At 45.3% G+C, this 17,843-nt stretch overlaps 1 protein-coding gene across 3 annotated transcripts in view; it reads left to right on the top strand.

Annotated features, from left to right (window-relative positions):
* Positions 1-17,843, top strand: part of jade2 (jade family PHD finger 2) — a 134,466-nt gene that overhangs the window by 73,362 nt on the left and 43,261 nt on the right. For all 3 annotated transcript variants that reach the window (XM_024432196.2, XM_042327017.1, XM_024432195.2), the window contains 5 exons: positions 1,601-1,788; positions 3,487-3,698; positions 4,404-4,571; positions 5,973-6,089; positions 11,097-11,693. In XM_024432196.2, the coding sequence (XP_024287964.1) occupies positions 1,601-1,788; positions 3,487-3,698; positions 4,404-4,571; positions 5,973-6,089; positions 11,097-11,693 (1,282 nt within the window). The remainder of the gene's footprint in view (positions 1-1,600; positions 1,789-3,486; positions 3,699-4,403; positions 4,572-5,972; positions 6,090-11,096; positions 11,694-17,843) is intronic.

The raw sequence follows: 17,843 nt of genomic DNA, 5'->3' as shown, positions 1-17,843 counted from the left end.
TTGACCTCTTTCATTGCCAACAAAGGGTATATAACAAAGTATTGAGAAACTTACGGACAGTAGAAGGGGGTTATCTAATGAAAAGAGAACCAACGTAATAAGGCACAACAACTCTGTATGAAAATGTACGGAATGATTCTCTTCCTCCGCGTCTGAATGTAAGCCACTCACATTTGATATTTTCCTGTTAAAAAAAATAAAAATGTTTTTAGATGGAAATCACAGTGTCTGGTGGCGGAGAGATGGAGGCAACAGGCTGCTAGCAGCAGTAAGGCTTCTGTAGGGGGATTTCTCAGGCCTCACACTATTTGCATGGTTTTTACATCAGATGTGTCGGCCAGGGAAGTGGAGGAAGTGTGGGGAGCAAAGTGTCTGTGCGTCCCAAATGGCAACCTATTCCCTATACTGTGCACCACTTTTGACTGAGCACCGCGAGGAATATGATGCCACGCATCAATATGGGACACGCAGCGTGCCTGTGTATAAACAGCCTGTACGCTACCCACCCTCCGACGCAGTGAGGCAGGAGCCATGGTGATGTTGAGGATATGACCCGTATTAAGATTAGAGACCCGAATCTGTCATTATCACATTGCTTCCCACTCACTCAAAGGTCACGATTTGAGTACAGGCGGAGGAGATGACGAGGTGCGAGTGTGTGTATCCATCCGTGTGTGTTTTTGTTTCTTTGCGCACTGATAGGACTGGAAAACCCTAGTTTGTGTACCGGTCTGGGAACAAGCGTTGATGTGTGTGGTAACTGGGCGGGAAAAAATAGTCCGGCCCAGGAAATAATTCAAGTAAACCTATTTGACCTCAGTCTTGCAATGTTGATAAGTAAAGCGCTGCGTGTGTACAGCCATTCCCAAAATCAGAATGCAATGTTCCCATTCCACACAAGCATACTAATGATTAGGATTCACAATATATTAGTCCCCAACAACTCGTGTTAACCAAACAAACCCGAAGTAGATCACAATGACAACAAATGTAAATCATTTGTTCAGTTGTCAATTTAATTCTGTCCATTGAACTCCAATGGAGAAAAACATAGATTTGACTCTGTGTGAGAGCGAGAGATCCTTACAGAAATGTTTACGCTTATGGGCTCCCCTCCCAGTGGGTCAAGTGGCGTTCCCTGACCCCATTTCCCATGGCATAGTAAGAAGTGCATGAGGCGCCGTGGGGAGGGAGGAGAGTGGCACGCTGCTCAGACAGGGAAGATGATGACTCCAGCTATGCCCCCCCCCAATGGCCTAGGGCTCCCTGTGCGCTGCTGACATACCCCCATGTCTGGGCAGACCGACACAACACAGGGCCTGTGTATTGAACAGAGGGCTGTTAGGGCTGTACTGTAGGAATGTCAGGATGACACGCTATGGTCCCAAAGGACACCCTGTTCCCTATGTAGTGCACTACTTTTGACCAGAACCCTGGTGGGGCCGTGATCAAACGATTCCTTGACTGGCTCATAAATCCAAGGAAATGTTTTTTTTCCTTCACTGTACGTGTTTCAGTCAGTTAATGAAATCGAAATGGAGTAGAAGTTAAAACGGTGTGTTTTCTCTCGCTCTCTCTCTCTCTCTGTGTGTGTTGACAGGATGCTACCGGAGGTGGGGCGTATCCCGTTCTACTGGCCTGTGCAGGGCCAAGGCCGGGGGTGTGTGCTGGGCCTGGGGCTGAGCCAGAGGGACATGAAGACCACCGATGAGCCCCACAGTCGCTATGACCTGGATGACATGGACGTGTCCTGGCTGGAGCTGGTCAACCAGGAGTTCAGGGAACTGGGTGAGAGACTTCTTCGGAGTCCTAACCCGGCACCCTTTATAGTTGCACTACTTTTGAGCAGGGTCCATAGGGCTCTGGTTAAATGTAGTGCACTATGTAAGGGAATAGGGTTCCATTTGGAGTGAGAACCTTCAAATCAACGTCAACAGGACTTTATTAGCCTATCGATTTGTTGCGTCTGTTAGTTTGAGCATTTAGTCTAGAATGTGACGCAAAAGCTCGTAAAACAACTCACTCACACACTTACTGGGCTACTGTGGATAAGCATTTTACCAGCTATTGTATGACCATCCTGCAGTATGACCGTACTATTGTACCTCTACTCCATTGTGAAAACTTCCTCAAAACTATAAACTATAAAGCGTCCTCAAAACTATAAACTGCAGACACATTTTAAAGGAGAAAACGCATCGCACCGAGTGACGGTCTGCCGTTTGCCATTTCGGACGCAAGCCAGGGCCTGTGGCCATGGAGGGTTGGTAGTGCTGGTCAGAGAGGTTCATTCTTTCACCGTTCGGTCGGCGCCGTATGTTTCAGTGTTTGACTGCCGACATTTTCTCCATGTAGAATCGGGGTTTTGCAAATTACGGGCCGGCACTCTGTTCAGAGGTGCTAAGTACTCTCGGCTGGCCAACGCTACCGGTGTGTCCATGCCTTAACACTTCACCCTAACACACACAGTCCTCCTCTCCACAACTCCACTACTCCTCATCGCTCTTTTATTGTGGAGTAGTGATGTTGGAGAGAGGAGTTTTGGGGGTCAGAAGGGTGTGTCTCCCTGTACTCTGTCCACACAGAGGGATATTCCCACTGTTGAGCCCAGTCTCTATCAACCGCTCTCTGGCTGGCCGACCGGGGCTACTGTAGCTGACCCTGAAGTTCGCTCTCTCTCCACATTATAGACCCAGTTTATTTACAATCTGATCTTGTGCTCATAGATAAGAAATATAATTGCATTTTTAAATCCCTCAGGCCCGGGCTTATTTACTCTGCTTTTTAAATAGTTTTTCCTCAAATGGGCTGCTTCTCATAACCCCAATGTCTAGACCAAACAAGCACTTGCTTGTTGCCGGGTTACAGTATAATGCCATATCGCAACACCGATAGGCTGATACAGCATGCTCCATCTTTTATTTTGATCTCTCTCTCTCGCTTTACCAACATGCCTCACTCCATTTCTCTTTCTCTCGCTCTCTCTCTTTTCCCCACATGAAGTTATGTACTTACACACCCGCGTTCCCACTGAAACGTTTGTTCCTCTAGCCTCTCCCTATTTACAAGATGTAAATGTCACTGCCTCCGAAGTGAATGGTTAACTAGACTCAGCTTCTTCCTGGTTTGCTTTTAAAAACAACTCTTTAATCACTGAACACTGTACAGTATGTAACCCATGGGAGGCCTTTTCCCAGTACTTATAAAACATGGTCTGACACATGGCTGTTTGCTTTCGGGCTGTGGCTGTTGGAATTTGGCAAGAATCCGAAGAAGTACAAGACCAATTTATAGCCGGGGTTTAATAGTACAAAATGTTCTGCGAATGAAAGACAAACAGTTGAGTTAAACACAAAGCACGTGCCAATTCAGTTACTATTCACATATGAATTCCCATAGGTGACGGCTTAGCCTGAGCCATGTGACTAACTGTGACCCTCTGTTCCTTCTCTCCCAAACGTATGACTCTGACCCTCCCTCCCTCAGCGCTGCCGGAGCTGGACGAGCTGACCATGGAGCGTGTTCTGGTGGAGCTGGAGAGCCAGTGTGAGGAGAACATGCAGCAGGCCATAGAGACGGAGGAGGGTCTGGGCATCGAGTACGATGAGGACGTGGTGTGCGACGTGTGCCGGTCCCCCGAGGGAGAAGACGGCAACGAGATGGTCTTCTGTGACAAGTGCAACATCTGCGTACATCAGGTGCAGATCAGGGTTGGGTGGAGGTGGGATAGAGGAGGGGACAATTAGAAGTTGTAGGGATACTAAGAGTTGTCTTTTGAAAGAGGGTGTACGTGTTTAGTGAGCGTTAAGTCTGTTTGGGCAGTATTACGGGTGTTTTTGGGGGTGAGGATGCGATTGGGGATGGGGGGGATTTGTAGTTCTTTTGGATCATGGAAAGATTTACATAAAGGTCAAAGGTGGTCATTTAGGTTTGTTTATAGTTGTGGGGAGAAACTGGATACTCTACTCATTTCTTTCTTTGACTACTTACCTCCAACTGTCAGATCATACAGAAACTCCCTGTTAATAGAATTCTGGGTATTTGACAACTATAAACAGCAAGAAAAACACGTCCCAGAAATAGAAACATCAACTTCATGTTTTTAGTTTCTTAGACTGGAGTTTTTTTTTTGTTTGGGTGGAATGGTGTTAATTGGTTTGACAATCCCCTGACAGTTATACAGCAACCTCCTCCGTTCACCACTGTTTTGACATGTTTGAAAATAGTCCCTCGTCCTCTCCATCTCCTCCCAATCCCTCTCTTCCCCAATCCCTCTCTCTCCATCTCATCTATCCCTCTCCTCTCCCTCTCTCCTCCATCTCCACCACTGTCTTTCCCTTTCCCCCACCCCTCCATCTTGCCTCTCTCTCACTCTCCTCCCCCATCCCTCTGTCTCTCCCCAGGCGTGTTATGGGATCCTGAAGGTCCCACAGGGGAACTGGCTGTGCCGAACCTGCGCCCTGGGGGTGCAACCCAAATGTCTGCTGTGCCCCAAGAGAGGCGGAGCCCTGAAGCCCACCCGCAGTGGAACCAAGTGGGTCCACGTCAGCTGTGCCTTATGGATCCCCGAGGTGAGCCCACTGGGCACACACACCTGCACAGACACACACACATACACACATGCACATACATATTCATACGCACCTCCACATTATACACATGTACACACACATTTATAGACCTTCAATACATGCAATCATATTAATGATTAATATATATGCAAATGCACACGCTCCCACTCCTAAACAAGACAAGCACACACACCTTGAGCATCAACATTACTGGGACAATAAGACAAACATGTGGTTATGCTAAGGCCCGCTGCTCAAAGCGGCGTGAAGCGCTTAGGTCCCTGTTAATGAAGTGCCTTTTGGTGTCCTGAACCCTTTTAGCAATAATTGTATTCTGTCACATTGATTGGACTAATTCTTATCGTTGTTCTTGTTTGTTTTACTTCCCCCCCCACCAACGTCTTTGAATGGAAATTAATTTGCGTCCTGCTCTCTCTCTTTCTCTCTCTTTCTCTCTGCACTAAAGACACAGGCAGGGAGGGGTAGTTAATAAGAAGCTGTGGCGGAGATGGGAATTTCACGGGCGTCAGGGGGGCTTTCAGCTTTGAGAGGGTCCGGCATCAGCTGAGGGTGTATCTCTCTCACTTAGTCTTCAAATGCTCGAACCTCCCGCCGTTCTATACCTCTCTCCGCAACCCTCCAACCCCCCCGCCCTTATTCCAAAATAAGGCCAACTTCAATTTTCCGCCTTTTCCTTCAGGCTTTTGATTTCCTCCTCATTTCCAGTTGTCACTTAAATGAAAGCTTTTCATTGCCTTTTGGTAATGTGAACTAATTGGAGCCGGAATAAGGGGAAGGAGCGATTTTTGAAAAGTAGCGCGCGCGCATACACACAGAGAGAGAAAGACACTTGGAAAGAGACCCAGTCCTCCATCTTGAGAGTTGAAGACTCTTGGATATCCTAATCAAGAGAGGACAAAAGCTAGGGAGGGGAAGGAAGATGGTGATGCCTGCATAGAGCGAGAGAGCATAGCCCTCCACTCTGTGTGAAAGGCCTGGTTCAATGGCTGCAATCAGAATGGGGGAGGATTCACGCAGCATTTCATGGACTATCAGGGAGAGGAGGGGATGGAGGAAGTCCGGATTGTCTGCCAGTTATTAGGGCCTGGGCATGAAGGATGAGGCCTTTACAGAAATACTCTTTTCAGAGAGAGGAATATGAATGTGGGGGAATGAATGTCGGAAGCTGGGCGGAAGGGAAGAGCCTTTCAAGGGATGACACTGGGCTCTAGGAATATAGACTTCGCAGAGAACGTGACATTTGGTGAAAGAACTACTTACAATCTCAAAGTCTGTATTAACGTCTGTGAAGCAAAGTGCTTGATGAGCATCTGTCAAAACTGTTCTGTGTGTATTAATGTCTTGTAAGACACATCTGTTTTGACTGTGTGTCTTATCTAGGTGAGTATAGGCTGCCCGGAGAAGATGGAGCCCATTACCAAGGTGTCCCACATCCCCTCCAGCCGCTGGGCCCTGTTCTGCAGCCTGTGTCGAGAACACACAGGCACCTGCATACAGGTGAGCCACACACATTACCAGAAAACACCACTTTACTGCACCAGTACACACAATCGTATCACCAGACAGATGCATTTCTACACACACACACACACACACACACACACACACACACACACACACACACACACACGCAGTAAGCCCCCTTTTTCATATTAGCATTTCAGTGCACCTGCGGGTGTTAAAGATGCCATGAAGGTGTGATAAGGAGTTCTTTATTTTAATTTCATTTAATTGTCCCATTAGCAGCACATACGTGACCCACCATCTATTTTCGGACTTATGTTTAAAAACAACAACATGTAAATGAGCTTCAAAATGGCATATCATACACTGTAGTTAGAGGAAACATGAGGAAGTAATACTGCTTTAAAGTTGATACATTTATAATCTAATTTAGGAGAAAAAAGCATTCAAACATTTTGCTGTGGTTTTCACACTTGCTCTACATGAGTCCTTGGGAAATTTTGGTTTTTAGAAAAGTAACACTTTTACCAAATTCCCCAAAATGATTTTGGTTCTCACCCCTTTAGGCAAACCATTTACAGTATTTTATTGCCTGTTCTTGTATAATAAAGATAACCTTTCACATTGAACAGCTACAGTGCTGCTCTTTGTTTACGCCCATGTAGCATCGTTATGAGGCTCTAGACCCACCCATCTCTTAAAGAATTCACAATAGAACACATGTGACTGTGGCCATGTGCTGAAGTGAGGTAATGCTTAAAAAAAACAAAGAAAAGTGCTGAAGGCGGTAGCCTAAATTTAGGAAAACTTCAAACACCACAAGGTAAAAACAATATTTAGACCTAGGCCTATATCATAAGATTATTTCAGTAACTTTGGTTCAGGTTAAGATATGAACAAACGAATCTAGCCTGAGAGCATACTGTACATTATGAAAGTATTCAGACCCCATGATTTTTCCCACTTTTTGTTACGTTACAGCCTTATTCTAAAATGGATTAAATAAATAAAAATAAGCCCTCCTCAATCTACACACAATACCCCATAATGACAAAGTGAAAAACTGTTTTTTAGAAAGGTTTGCAAATGTATTAAAAATAAAAAGGTATTCAGACCCTTTGATATGAGACTTGAAATTGAGCTCAGGTGCATCCTGTTTCCATTGATCATCCTTGAGATGTTTCTACAACTTGATTGGAGACCACCTGTGATAATTAAATTAATTGGACATGATTTGGGAAGGCACACACCTGCCTATATAAGGTCCCACAGTTGACAGTGAATGTCAGAGCACAAACCAAGCCATGAGGTCGAAGGAATTGTCTGTAGAGCTGCAAGACAGGATTGTGTCTAAGCACAGATCTGGGGAAGGGTACCAAAACATTTCTGCAGCGTTGAAGATCCCCAAGAACACAGTGGCCTCCATCATTCTTAAATGGAAGAAGTTTGGATCCACCAAGACTCTTCCAAGAGCTGGCCAAACTGAGCAATCGGGGGAGGAGTGCCTTGGTCAAGGAGGTGACCAAAAACCCAATGGTCACTCTGACAGAGCTCCAGAGTTCTTCTGTGGAGATGATTGTACTTCTGAAAGGTTCTCCCATCTCAGCAGCACTCCACCAATCAGGCCTTTATGGTAGATTGGCCAGACGGAAGCCACTCCTCAGTAAAAGGGACATTACAGCCTGCTTGGAGTTTGCCAAAAGGAACCTAACGGACTCGGACCATGTGAAACAAGATTCTCTGGTCTGATGAAACCAAGATTCTTTGGCCTGAATGCCACACGTCATGTCTGGAGGAAACCTGGCACCATCCCTGAAGCGAAAAATGGTGGTAGCAGCAGCATGCTGTGTGGTTGTTTTTCAGCGGCAGAGACTGGGAGAGTAGTCAGGATCGAGGGAAAGATGAATGGAGCAAAGTACAAAGAGATTCTTGATGAAAACCTGCTCCAGAGTGCTCAGGACCTCAGACTGGGGCAAAGGTTCACCTTCCAAAAGGACAACAACCCTAAGCACACAGCCAAGACAATGCAGGAATGGCTTCGGGACAAGTCTCTGAATGTCTTTGGGTGGCCCAGCCAGAGCCCGGACTTGAACCCGATCAAACGGCTCTGGAGAGACCTGAAAATAGCTGTGCAGCGACGCTCCCCATCCAACCTGACAGAGCTTGAGAGGATCTGCAGAGAAGAATAGGAGCGACTCCCCAAATCCAGGTGTGCCAAGCTTGTAGCGTCATACCCGAGAAGACTCAAGGCTGTAATCGCTGCCAAAGGTGCTTCAACAAAGTACAGCGTAAAGGGTCTGAATACTTATGTAAATGTAATATTTCAGTTTATTTAAAATAAATTTGCAAAAAATGTTTAAAAATCCGTTTTTGCTTTGTCTTTATGGGCTATTGTGTGTAGATTGATTTTATTTTTTCATTTTGTAGAATAAGGCTGTAACGTAATGTGGAAAAAGTCGAGGAGTTTGAATACTTTCAGAATGTACTGTATATCTGTCCTGCCCTTTGACAGGACAAGGAGGAAGGACATCAACAGTGCACAGCAGCTGAAACCTAGTGACATCTGAGTGAAAGCTCCTTGGCCACAACAACACTAGGCTCCAGACAATTAAAGCTATAAAGGAGGAAAGCAGACAAAAATAGACAAGACATTAAAACCTTGCATACCAGCAATAATATCCATTGACTCCCAAACAATAAGCTCGAAGTACAAAGACTCTTATGGGTTTAAACATGATTTAATTAATGCCCTACAGCTTGTTATTTCCTGTTGACTGCTACAGCTGTATTAAAATGCCCTGTGCACGCTTAATCTGCTTCCATTCCAATAATGGCAATGAAGACAACTAGCTAGATTTAGCTTCGTAATTACCAACTGGCTAGATGTAAATGGTATTCATCTAGCTAGCCAGCGAGTTGAACATGCAAAAAAACCAGTAGCTAGCTATTTAGCTATCATTTCATTGTGGCTATCTAGCTAGCCAACTTAGCATGTCCCAAAAACGCAACATGCGGTTTGATTAGCTTGCTAATTGATTTGCGTTCGCACCGCAGTGGCTATTTTCAGTAGCTAGCTAGTTAAACATGAATGACAAACTGGCAAAATGAAAAAGATGATCATAATCCTCAATCAAAATTAACAGCAAAATGCAACTGGCCAGCTCAGCTAGCCATGTAAACAATGGCTCGTTGCGGGACGAAGCAAACTAGAACGGTACCTGTATGCAACTGTCTAGCGAACTAGCTAGCCATGTAGCGAACCATATCTAGTAACGAAAACAACTTTTTGATACAATTGAAATAGCTACATGTACATATGTTATTATCTTGCCATTTTAATTGTAGACTATTACTTGTGTATGGATTATGATGGTTCACGGAAGACAAATCCCCAGATAGCAAGCTGGGCCCGTTTGCCGTTTGGACACCAAACAGCTGAGACGGCTACACTAACTAACCATACGTGTGTGTATTCAGTGAATTTCTGCCTGACAAATTATGAATGATGTTTTATTGGAGGATTATTATATTAAAATCCTCCCTTAGATTTTTTTTTTAGCTCATCAAAAAATACTTGGTCCCAAATGGCACCCTATCCCCTACATAACACTACTTTAAGTGCACTGTATATGGAATAGGGTGCCATTTGGGATGCTTGATATGGCTATGGTCCCATAACGTTGATATGTCCAGGAAGGGTACAGTGAAGCAGCAGAGCTCGTACTGTGTCTTTATCCACTATCCACCAGACAGTGTGATATATTTGGACCGAAAATAACTACTTCCATTTAATGTTTAGCGGACTGACAATGGGAGTCAGTGTGGGGAGCTGGTATTGAGGGCATAACCAAGCTGCAGGGTAAAGAGATGAGGAATAGTGGTTTCCAGTTCTGGCTTATCTCTCTCGCCTCATCATGGCAGACAAAGCCGTATGGGCTCTCAACCCTCAGGAGGGAGACAGCCACTGAGACAAGTGGAATACTCTACTGTGATGAAGAGGGAGAGTCAGAGCCACAGGTTCTCTGCTTCAGTGATGGGAGTGCGTTGGGCCTCTGGAGAACAGCGAGAGAGAGGGAGGGATAAAGAGAGAGAATGGGCACAGGAGAGGGCCAGAGTGACAAGTGGGCTGTGATATCTTCTGTGAGTTGGGCCTCTGTAGACAGAGCGAAAGAAAGGGAAAGAGGGAGGGAGGGAGGGCGCGACAGAGGAGAGCCAGTTCCCAGGCAGCCACAGGGACACCGTGTCTTTGTCCCACATGGCACCCTATCCCCTACATAGTGCAGTACTTTACCAGAGCCGTATGGGTGTCCCTGTGGGTCCTGGTCAAAAGTACTGCACTAGATAGGTAATAGGGTACCGTTCGGGACGCAGACCCTGAGCTGAGCAGGCCTGTCATTGTCATCCTGGCCCTTAGAGAATGTGGGCCTCTTGTTTTGCTGCTCTCTGATGGCATGGAAAACACTGCTATAACCCATCTTCCCCTCGTCCCCACATGAGACCTCTCCCAGAGGCAGTCTTTGGTGAGGTCTGAAATGGATAGGCCTGAGGAAAGGCAACAACAGAGGTTTGATTTTTAGATTGCGGTTGTAATGTAGGGGGGCACGGACAGATCTGAGTTTCTTTGTTGTTCTCTGTGGCTTCTGATACTTATAGGAACCAAGATTTTATGTTGATCGTGTTGCCCACAGTCCAGGAGATAGAGGAGCTCCTGTTTGTCTGGGGTAGACAGTATAGAGGCAGACCGAGGAAATTTAGCTGAACACTAATTTCTCTGAACACTATCTCTGTCACACATATTTCTCTTTGTGGTGGCAGAGGAAGGAGTTGTGACAGTATTGCGAAGCAGTCATTACCATGTTTGTGTGAAGACAACATTGTCAGAGACAAACTATTGTTTCCCCTACAGATTGCGGGACTGTGTTACCCGTCTTCTGTATGCGTGTTTAACAACTCTGAAGCTGTGTTTGACGTGACACTCATATTGAAACTTATCTTTCCTTTACTCCCTTGTGCTTCCTCCCTCCCTCCCTCCCTCCCCAGTGCTCCATGCCGTCCTGCATTGTGGCCTTCCATGTGACCTGCGCCTTTGACCATGGCCTTGAGATGCGCACCATCCTGGCAGAGAACGATGAAGTGCGCTTCAAATCCTACTGCCTGGAGCACAGTAGCACTACCGCCCCCGGCAACAGTAACAACGCCATGGCCGGCAACAGTAACCACACCAACAGCGCTGGTGCCAGCAGCAAACCAGACTGGGCTGGACACGGCAACGACCACAGAGCCTCCATAACTGCGCCGGACCACCACCAAGCGACCAGCGAGCGGCCGCCGGCAGAGCGGCCAGACCGGGACCAGATAGAGCGGGAGAAGGCTAGCCAGCGCAAACAGAAGCTACAGGAGCTGGAGGACGAGTTCTACCGCCTGGTGGACCCCAAAGATGTGGCGGAGAGCCTGGGCCTGCCGGACGCCCACGTGGATTTTCTGTACCAGTTCTGGAAGCTGAGGAGGAAGTCCAACTTCAACCGTCCTCTGGTGACGTTGAAGAGAGACGAGGTCGATAACCTGGCGCAGCAGGAGCAGGACGTGCTATACCGACGCCTCAAACTGTTCACACACCTACGCCAGGACCTAGAGAGGGTGAGTGGCTGCCACAGGGAAGGTGGGGACAATGTGTGCGTAATGTGAGTGTGTGTGTGTGTCGTTTGTTGTTATAATGACATGTATGCGTTGGTCTGTCTGTCTAGCTGTATGGCTTCCACAATCCTGCGTCATCCAGTGGGCAGATGGTGAAAGGGCTACATTTGCAATGTAGTCATTTAGCAGACAATCTTATCCAGAGCAACTTACAGTTGTGCGTCCATCTTAGGATAGCTAGGTGAAACAACCACTTGTTATAGTAAGTCCATTTTTTCCTCAGTAAAGTAGCAATCAGCAAAGTCGGTGCTTGTCATAAAAATATATTTTCCGTAGAGATACTTTACGTCTGTAGTCTGTTTAGGCTTTATACCTGAATGATGTTTCAGTAACACTCACACCAACTCTGTCCATAATGTAGTTTGACTGAGACCAGGGGTAGCCTGCCCTGTGCTATCTGCTCAGGATGCCCCGTGCAGCCTCCCTGAGGAAAACAATCAGGGGCTACGTCAGGCAAGGCTCCAGTAAAGTATGTTGTATAGAGTGGAGAGAGGTAGGCAGCTAACTAGGTCCAAATGGCCGATTTAATTACCAGGATGGAGAGGGAGGCTGAGCAGAGCAGACAGACTCAGTGGTCCCCTGAGACACAAACGGGCACATCCACGTACACATACAACCTCACGTGCACACACAGACACACCACAAACGCACGCACGCACATACATACACACACACACACCGCGCACACACTCTGTGTTAAAGGCCCACTAATAACCTCAAACGGCAGATCGATGTGTCCAGAGCTCCTCTTTCATTTGGGCCCGCCACTTAGCCACGGGGCCTTTAGATTAAGAGATGTCCGTGTTTGTCACGCAGTTGCTGCCGATCCCATTTCCCTTCTATAGACCTCCCTCCTGAGTCCTGCCTCTGCAGGAACATGCGTGGGCCGGGTCTTATTGGGTTATCGCAGCTCTCCAAATGCTGCAATACACAACGCTGTCAATGTGCTTGAGTCCCCCCACGCCACAGTACAGAGAATAACAAAAACATGTGAAGGTACTATTTTATTTATCCATTAGTCTTAATTGAGTGGTTTTGGTGGTTATAATTAAGTTCAGGGACAAGGGTCGGGTCCAAAGGGGAATTGTGCGGGTGGCTCTGTCAGGGGAGGGTTAACAGGCTATTGGAAATACATTTCTATCCTCTTAACCTGAATCGTTGGAGTAGTGTAGGATTGGGTTTCTGGGTTGCAATCCCAATTGGAACTCCTATTCCCTTAATCATGAAATACTTTTGATTGACCGTATGAGCCCTGGTCAAAAGTAGTGCACTATCAAGGGAATTGGATGCCATTTGGGATTCTTCCCTGCTGCTGTTAATCGGACGGCCACCCCTCCACCTGTTCTCTTTCCCCTGACCACCCTGTTTGTTGTTCCCCACAATGAAATCGGTGAGAAGACTGTGGATCTGTTTCCGTACGCTCATATGTTAGTCACAAGCGATATCTCAGACGGCACTGGCTCGATTTTGACAAAGCTTGGGTGAATGATGCGTCTTGCCTAATGCAGCCTCAGCACTCGGCAGTCCCGTTCTGTGAACTTGTGTGGCCTACCACTTCGCGGCTGAGCCGTTGTTGCTCCTAGACGTTTCCTTTTCTCCATCACAGCACTTAGTTGACTGGGGCAACTTTCGCAGGACAAATATTTGATGCCCCGACTTGTTGGAAAGATGGCGTCCTATGACGTTGCCACGTTGAATGTCACTGAGCTCTTCAGTAAGACCATTGTACCGCCAATGTTTGTCTATGGAGATTGCATGGCTGTGTGCTTGATTTATACACCTGTCATCAGCAGGTGTGGCTGAAATAGCCGAATCCACTAATTTGAAGGGGTGTCCACATACTTTTTTGTATATATAGTGGACTTTGCATCCATAGACAAAGGTCTCTCAACACAATATTTTCCAGGCAAGTACCTTAAACAACATGGCCGCTATTGTCAAATAAACATTCACGTGGGCATGGTCTTGCACATAAATGCATATAAATCAGTCAAGTTTATTTGTATTGTAACAAAATTTGGTATACATGATGAAAACACTGCCAAGACTCAACAAATCCAAGAACATTCATATCGACCATACAGTGGCGCTATTACAAACTCATGTTTATATCTCTTGATCTGATTGACTCAGAGTAATGAAATTTGGCACACATGCTCAGGGATATGAGTATTTAACCCACACAATATCCCAGACACAACTCGCCCAATGTTGATGAAACTTGGGTGAATGGTGCGTCTTACCATATAGATCTGACATTTGCAAAATGACACTGATTGGCCCAAGGGGGCGCTGCGTCATTCGTGGGGGGGTGGTGACATGTTTACTGTTACCTTGTTTTAACAGTGGTGGCTTGAGGGCAGGTGCTGGAAAGGCCGAGTTAATAATACACCCCTCAATGGTTGAGCTGAGCAGGGAGTAGGAAGTGTTTAAGTAGACAGGTTTCCTCCCTGCCTTCCCAGTGGTGTGGCAGCCGGGCGGACGCTTGGCAAGGAGCTCTTTTTTTAATTTGCCACGCTCACTGGTTAAATGAGCCAGCCAGGGAGAGGTGAGAGTTGAGCGACTTCAGGGACTGTGATTTCTGTGTTTGCTGTCTGGATTAAACAGCCATGCTGTTACTACTGCTGAGTGATCCTCCAGGCAGGTTCATTGATTCCGTAAGCCCAAGAATTCGAACATTCAGAGCATTGTGTCTTGATAATGAGCTGATTTTTAAATAGAGATTAAAAGGTGTTTTCAGGTGAATGCGGAGCTGTCTACCTTAGTGTTCAGTTCTCCCATAGTGAAATATCTGATGTAGGCCACACTTAGTGTAATAGGCCAGATTTAATCAAATTTGCCGAGCGATATTTAGGCTATGTTGTGTATTTCTTTGTCAGCTAACTAGTCTGCACTCACGTCTTCGTATACCTAGTTCCAATTCATTTGAACATAGGTAAAAATGATGTGAATTTAATTGAGCCCTTCAGCCCTATATTGTGCTTTTTGGTTGCTGTTATCACCAACTGAATTTTGCTCTGTCCGGACTACCAGATGTTGTCTGCCCACTGACTCAACATGGCACTTGTACCTATTACCTTATGGTGCATCTGGGACGGCAGGTAGCCTAGTGGTTAGAGCGTTAGGCCAGTAACCCGAAAGGTTGCTGGATCGAATCCCCGAGCTGACAAGGTAAAAAATCTGTCGTTCTGCCCGAGCAAGGCAGTTAACCCACTGTTCCCCGGGCCCTGAGCAAGGCAGTTAACCCACTGTTCCCCGGGCCCTGAGCAAGGCAGTTAACCCACTGTTCCCCGGGCGCCAAAGACGTGGACGTTGATTAACGCAGACCACTGCACCTCTCTGATTCAGAGGGGTTGGGTTAAATGCGTAAGACATCATTCAGTTGAATGCATTCAGTTGTACAACTGACTAAGTATCCCCCTTTCCTGTTCCTTTCCTTCCCCATATGGGCACTTCTCAGTGGGTTCCTATAGAGTAGATTGCCTGTGGACAGGTGTTTGTCCCCTTCGATCAAAGAAGTATGAAGAATTGTGACTGCGAGTTAAAGGAAAATTCCACCCAATAACAATTTGTTTCATTAGTCCATTGTTGACATAGTCCCAAAGTGTTTTGCTTGTCAGCAATCAAGTTTAAGATACCTCACTTTAACAATACAGAAATCATTCCCATATGATGCATTTTGATTAATATGATGCAAACTTCTATGTTTTCAAAGTTCGGTGTCTTGAAAACTTGATTGCAACAAGCAAAGCATTTTGGGACTATGTCAGCAATGGGCTAATGAAACAAACACAAAGATAAATTCCACCCAAAATCTTTCTTTTTAAGGGCTAATTAGCAAATTTCTGGTCTGTTTCTGTCATGTTACACTCCCACAATATGTTATGAAAGGGACCGCTCATTCGTTAGCAACGTGCATAGCAACAAGACACGCTGGAGACAGCAGTAGAAAAGAACATCAACGTGAACACTGTTTTTATAGATTGATGTCTGTCTCTAGTGATGAGGATGTATTTCATTTAGCAGCTACACTTAGAAAAGCCTCAATTTGTTGGGGTATGGACTACAAGGTATCAAGCATTACACAGGGATGCTGGCCATTGTTGACACCAATGCTTCCTACAGTTCTGTCAAGTTGGCTGGATGTCCTTTGGGTGGTGGACCATTCTTGATAAACAAGGGAAATTGTCGAGCGTGAAAACCCCAGCAACGTTGCAGTTCTTGACACTCAAGCCGGGGCACCTACTGCCATACCCTGTTCAAAGGCACTTAAATATTTTGTCTTGCCCATTTACCCTCTGAATGGCACACATACACAATCCATGTCTCAATTGTGTCAAGGCCAGGGCTGTGGCAGTCATGAGACTTGGTCAGCCGGTCATTGTCAAGCAAATAAATGTCGGTCTCACGGTAATTTACGGTTAATTAACATGAACAAATGTAGCATCTCCTTGCTTCCACGCATAGCCTACAAGCCACGTCTACATTTGAAAAAGTCTAATTAAATCCATGTAATATAGCCTACACCTAATTTTTGCCTATCGCCTAAATCCATTGTGTATTTTGGACAGGTCTAAAGAAGCATGATATGAAGAAAATGTGGTCTATTTCAGAAGAACAGAATTGCATACTCTTGAGTTGTCCTTATGTTAGGCCCTGATATGGCCATGCCATATTGCTGTTGTCTACACTTGTTTATTTAGCAGAAAACATTTGCTTAGAATTCCATGGCATTATTATACAAAATTGAACATAGCTTAATTAAATGGCAAGGTTATTTTCCCCAAAAGATTTCAAAGGAAGTGCACACGTGGCTAGTCTGTGTTGAGTGTTTGACAAAGAAACTGGTCCTCCTATATGCTTAATTTAGCGTTATTTATGCAACTTTAGTTGTGATACAAACTTGCATGAAAGGCATGAGCTCTGCTTTGTTTCTTGTGCAAGCTGCACGCACACACTTCATCAGTCTCTCATTCACAATTTAACAAGCACTTGATAATATTACCACCAGGCCTCAAATTTCCCGCTGGCATCCCCCTTGTGTGGCTGTATTGCACCCTAAAAATCCATTCCTTTTGCGGCGAAAGTCGCCGCTGTGCCCTTGGGCTGAATATAATCATTATAATTCCCTTCTCCTGGCTGCCGTGCTCCGAAGCACCTCTCACTCACATAGATCTCTGATATCTCAATTCTTATTAGCCAATGCCCGTCATGGTCCTCCTCACAGGCATTTCAGCTTAGAAGTAGGCCAGAAGTGTATGAAGAAAGACACATCGGGGATGCAACCGTGTGCTTCCCTCTTATTGAATTCCAAGGCGCATATTAAAAATGTTAGAACTGTTCACATTTAGCCTACTTTTTGACAACTCTAGTCAAGGCTTAAAAATCCTTCTTTAACACTACAACCGCTGGGCCTCGATGGACTGCAACATTCTGACTCCCCCCTACAAACTAATGAGCCGTCATTCTGACTGCAACATTCTAACAGTGTAATTAATATATTTAATATATGCTATTGCAAAAGTAATCATTTGTTTGTCTTTCTGAAGGCCTTGGGTAGTAACATTAGAATACGATTTGTATTTTATGTCAAATAACACAATAGCACTTTTAGTAACAGCCTTATTCTGAAATTAATTAAATATCCAATCTACACACACTACCCATAATGACAAAGCAAAAACAGGTTTTTAGACATTTTGGCATATGTACAGTATTACAAATAAACTGAAATACCTTATTTACATACAGTTGAAGTCAGAAGTTTACATACACCTTAGCCAAATACATTTAAACTCTGTTTTTCACAGTTCCTGACATTTAATCCTCGTAAAAATTCCCTGTTTTAGGTCAGTTAGGAACACCACTTTATTTTAAGAATGTGGAATGTCAGAATTATAGTAGTTATTTATTTCAGCTTTTATTTCTTCCATCACATTCCCAGTGGGTCAGAAGTTTACATACACTCAATTAGTATTTGGTAGCATTGCCTTTAATCTAATCAAATCAAATCAAATGTATTTATATAGCCCTTCGTACATCAGCTGATATCTCAAAGTGCTGTACAGAAACCCAGCCTAAAACCCCAAACAG

Source organism: Oncorhynchus tshawytscha, linkage group LG09 (genome assembly GCF_018296145.1).
Source record: "Oncorhynchus tshawytscha isolate Ot180627B linkage group LG09, Otsh_v2.0, whole genome shotgun sequence".
NCBI lineage: Eukaryota > Metazoa > Chordata > Actinopteri > Salmoniformes > Salmonidae > Oncorhynchus > Oncorhynchus tshawytscha.
The sequence above is the reverse complement of the archived record's forward strand: the minus strand, read 5'-3'. Positions and strand labels throughout refer to the sequence as shown.